This window comes from Sus scrofa, chromosome 6 (genome assembly GCF_000003025.6).
Source record: "Sus scrofa isolate TJ Tabasco breed Duroc chromosome 6, Sscrofa11.1, whole genome shotgun sequence".
NCBI lineage: Eukaryota > Metazoa > Chordata > Mammalia > Artiodactyla > Suidae > Sus > Sus scrofa.
The window spans coordinates 59,736,677-59,741,411 of record NC_010448.4 but is presented as its reverse complement, the minus strand read 5'-3'; the positions used below and the strand labels follow the sequence as shown (position 1 = coordinate 59,741,411).

General features: G+C 58.9%; 1 protein-coding gene across 1 annotated transcript; it reads left to right on the top strand.

The window, feature by feature from the left end:
* On the top strand, positions 47-3,350 carry ZNF784 (zinc finger protein 784). The gene is made up of 2 exons (XM_003356071.4): positions 47-160; positions 1,536-3,350. Exons 1-2 carry the CDS (start codon positions 83-85, stop codon positions 2,424-2,426), a joined length of 969 nt encoding a protein of 322 aa, XP_003356119.1. The 5' UTR covers positions 47-82; the 3' UTR covers positions 2,427-3,350.

Sequence of the window (4,735 nt, the reverse complement as noted above, 5' to 3'; positions counted from 1 at the left end):
CCTGCGCGGGGCCCCGACGCCAGCCTAGGCCCCACCCCCTCCGGATTGACCTCTGGCATTGGGGGCGGGGCCTGGGGACAAGATGGCTGCCGCGCGCCCGGAGTCGCCGAGTCTGAGCTCAGCGGGCCCGGAGCCGCGATCCCCGGAACCTCCGGACCTGGTGCGGGCGAGGAAGGGCCCCGGCGCGGGGGCTCTAGGCGGCAGGAGGTCGCAGGGGTGGGGGTGGGGCTTAGAGCTGGGCGGGGGAGGTATTTAGGGCTATGGCCCTGGGGGCGGGGCTTCTCGTGGGGGCGGTGTGAGGTTGGAGGGGCGTGGCCGGAGGAGGAGGGTGGGCGGGCCAAGTCAGAACTGGAGAGGGATCCACCCGAGCGAGGAGTCCGAGGGATTGAGTTTGTCTAATGAGGGGGCGGAGCCTTCAGAGGGCGGGACCTCATGAATTTTAGGGTTCCGGAACCTGGGTGGAAGGTTGGGAAGGTGACCCTGGAAGAGAAGGGTGTGGGGTTATGGTTGGGTCACCCACTTCGGGGTAGGGGGATGATTCTGCAAGAGTCTAAGTGCTACCCAAGAGAGGATTTGGGGGCAGAAGTGCCTGCTCCAGCTGCCTTTGGACCCCACTCAGGCTGAGAGCGTATCTGAGGACAGTCTTTCATTCAGCAGACATTTACTGTGCTCCCACTTGGGCTAGACAGATGGAGAGGTGAAGGCGGCAAATAAACTATCCTCTTGGAGCTTGCAGCCCAGAAGAGGAGAGAGACAATAAAGAAGTCTTATTGTGTTATGTTCGATAAAGAGTGAGCTGATAGAGCGGCGCGGAGGGGAGCTAAATTTAGTCGAGAGAGAAGTCAGCTGTGTGCCGGCTTATATTTACACTGGGGCCAGAGAGATAAGCGGGAGGCAGATCGTGATGGATATGAATTAAGGCTTTGGATTTTAAGTGCAGTGGGTGTCATGGGAGGGTTGCGAATGGGAAAATGACTTCCATCTGTTCCCGTTTTCAAAAGGTCATTAAGGCTGCTTTGGGAAAATGGGTTATGAGGGAGCCAGGCAGAGGACCAGAGGCAGTCAGAGGTTCAGGACACTTGGCAAAGAATGTTTGCCTTATGAAGTTCCCCAGTGGCCCGAGGATTCCACGTTGGTGCTGTGGCAGCTTGCGTTGCTGCTGTGGCACCTTGGGTCGCTGCTGTGGCACCTTGGGTCGCTGCTGTGGCACGGGTTCAATCCCTGGCCCAGGATCATAGGCCTGCTGCGAGGGAGGCCCCCTCAAAAAAAAAAAAAAAAAAAAAAAAGGTGCAGTGAGGTAATTGGCTTTTCACTGGGATGGAGGAGAGAGATGGCTGGATCTGTGGACCATTTCAGACGGGAGGGGAAGTCTTCAAAGGCACGTAACAGAATCCCGGGCCGGGGAAGCAGCGGAGAGCTGAATCTAGAAATCGAGGGATCCAGCATGCTACAAAAGGGAGGTGTTTTAATAATCAGGTGGGGAGGCCTTGAGGCAGAGGCCACAGGCTCCTCTGTTTCTTCTCCCCCTCACCCAGGTCCTGGTGCCTGATGATGGCCGCCCGGCCACCCCCCCGAGCGACCTCGTCGAGATCCAGGTGGTGAAGGTGACCGACACCACGCTGGTACCTGAGCCCCCAGAGCCAGGTTCTCTCCACTGTGCCTTGTGCCCAGCTGTCTTCCGGCTGGTCTCCGAGCTGCTGTTCCACGAACATGGCCACTTGGCGGGAGCTGAGGGCGGCGGGCAGGGTGGGGACCCGAGCCGGTGTCACGTCTGTGGCCGCAGCTGTCCAGGGCCCGCCAGCCTCCGTGCCCACTACAGCCTGCACACGGGAGAGCGGCCCTACCGCTGCCCGCTCTGCCCCCGGGCCTTCAAGGCCCTGGCGCCTCTGCTGCGGCACCAGCACCGACACGGGGTGGAGCCGGGGACCTCGCAACGGCCTCCAGAGGCGGCGGCGGCTCGGGAACAGCGGCCCGGCCTGGCGCAGGAGAGGTCGGAGGTGGTGATGGCCGCGGCGGCGGCAGGCGCGGCGGTGGGGAAGCCTTTCGCCTGCAGGTTCTGCGCCAAGCCCTTCCGCCGCTCCTCAGACATGCGCGACCACGAGCGGGTGCACACGGGCGAGCGGCCCTACCACTGCGGCGTGTGCGGCAAGGGCTTCACCCAGTCCTCGGTGCTGAGCGGCCACGCGCGCATCCACACCGGCGAGCGGCCCTTCCGCTGCACCCTCTGTGATCGCACCTTCAACAACTCCTCCAACTTCCGCAAGCACCAGCGCACCCACTTCCACGGGCCGGGGCCTGGGCTGGGAGACTCTGGAAGCCAGCCGGCATCGGGGGCCGAGGGGCCGGGGCGTGGGTGGGGGGCAGGAAACACTCTGGAAGAGGGGCGCGGGGAGACGGCCCAAGTGAAGGTGGAGGTCGACCAGTAGTCTGGGAGAGCAGGCCCGTGGGAAGTGGGTGGCAGGCGCAGGGGAATGGGTGGGTGGGAGGGAAAAGGAGGCAGTGGTCGGAGAGAGAGGACGTGAGAGCTAAGGGAGATGGCAGTGAGCGGCCCGTGTGGGCGAGCAGGGGCAGAACCAGGTTCTGGAGGCTCACCACACAGTGCCCCTGTGGGATTCAGAGAAAGGCACCGACACAGCCCTATGGATGCCCAGCTAAATGCCAGGAACACGGGCCGGATTTCATTCCCCTGTTTGCTGCCCTGCTTGCCTGTCTCTGTGGAAGACCCAGCTTATCGCAGCAGAGCCTGGGCCCTGCAGACAGGGGACCAGGGTTGAGTGGAAGGGGCAGAACCCTGGACTATCTTGGGGCCCAGGGTGGACCAGGATGGAACCTTGCCTACCTCAATGGATTGCACTGAACCTAGGATGCCCACCCATCCTCAGGCAGAAGACACACAGCGGGATCCTATCACTTCAAAGCCAGAGGGTCATAGCCAGCCGAGAGCACCTGAGTCTCAAGGATGTAAGCCTAACCCTAAGGATTTTGACTCCACGAGCCGCCACCCCTGTTCCTGTGATGGTCCCTCCCTAAGCCACCTAGACTTCTCTTCCCAAGCAGCTGAAAACCACATTCCCCTCCTAAAGCTTTAGGCTCAGAGCCCATGGTCCCCCAAGTTTACAAAGGAGCCTCAAGGTTCTCTCATTTCCTCCACTCGCGCTTTGAACCAAACATCTTCTCGCCTGGCCCCAGGCGATCCCAAGGCAGGGTTGGCAGATGGCAGCATGGTGGCCTGGCCTCCTGTGTATGGCAGGTGTGGGACAAGAACTGGGGGTGGGGGGCAGAGGAGGACCTGGGAGCTGGAGGTGGGAAGCCTCCAGTTCTGTTCCTATTAAAGGACTTTCTGAAGGGTTCCTCTCTGTCGGTCTTGTGTTTTGGGGGTGGAAGGGCCAAGCTGTGGTCTTGTTCCGAGCAGCGAGTTGCAGCGTCCCTCTCTCCAAACCTGTTTCTTTAGAAGAGGGGTCCAGCGCCTGGCTATTCAGTGAAACTACGTGGTTCAGCTACAGGAGTGGGGGTCAGGGCAGTCTGGCAAGATGAAGGGGCTCCTGTGATCAGCACCCTTAAGGAGGGAGAGCCCTGGATGTGCTCCCCTTCCTGCTCACCCAACACCCAACACCCCCCCGTAAGATACACTGTACACAACTCAGAATGGAATCCACTGTTTTCACCAAGGAAATGCCCATATCACATATCACCAGCATCCCCACCCAAGCTAGAAACACTGGCATGTTCCTTAAGCCTTCTGCATACCTCATCCACTTATTTAATCCCTTCTCAACTTCCCACTGTTGAGCCAAATCTCCAAAGCTTAAGACTTCATTATCACTAGGCTGGTAGACCAAGCCAGCAAAGATCTCACATGTCCAGACCCTGCCCTTCTCGTTCTCCATGTGGATCCTTCAAAAAACACAGATGGAGAAGGAGACCAGGTATGAGGAGGACACACCAGCATTGGCGCGAGATGTGGCCACAGACGCTTGGGCGCAGTGTTGGGTCTTGGCCGTGAAGGGAACTGGCAGCAGACGGGAGACAATTTGCCACATCCACAGCAATGGATGGTCCCATGAGCCCCGACCATGCAGACTGCATTGCTGGACCTTCCCAACTTTTCAGAAATTGCATTAGTTCCTATCATGGAAAATCGCTTGATTTTCAAATGTTGGCAACTAAGTCAGCCTTCGCTTACTATTTTTAATGCGTGGGCTCAACCACATGCGCCAATGGTTTATATCCAGAAGCTGCCAGCTTCCACCCCTTGGCCCACAAGACCATCCACGCTCTGGTATTTGGCCCTTCAGGATCCAACCTCCAGCCCGCAACCTGTCCAGCCAAGCCAATCTCGTTGAAATTCTCTGGAACATCTGGGTTGACTGAGATGCACTAAACCCCTGACCTGGAATTTTTTGCCCACTTTACCTGGCACACTCCTGTGGCTTTTTGTCATCCTTCAGGCATCATTTTCATCCAGGAAGCTTGCTTAGCCCCCCAGTCTGCTAAGGTGGCTCCTCCGTGCTCTCTGCCCCCAGTGAGACGTCCACGTCCTTTATGCCGTGGCATGGGCCTACCTAGAGCTGAACCGTAAGCATGCACCTGCACAAGGCTGGAACACAGCGACGGTCCAACAGTTCTTTCCATCTCACTCCAGGGCAAGGAACACATCCACTTCCTGTTTCCCCAGTGTCTGCGGAAAGACCCGGCAGGCAGAGGCCCTGGGGAAAATGCTGGGTAGGTGCACAAA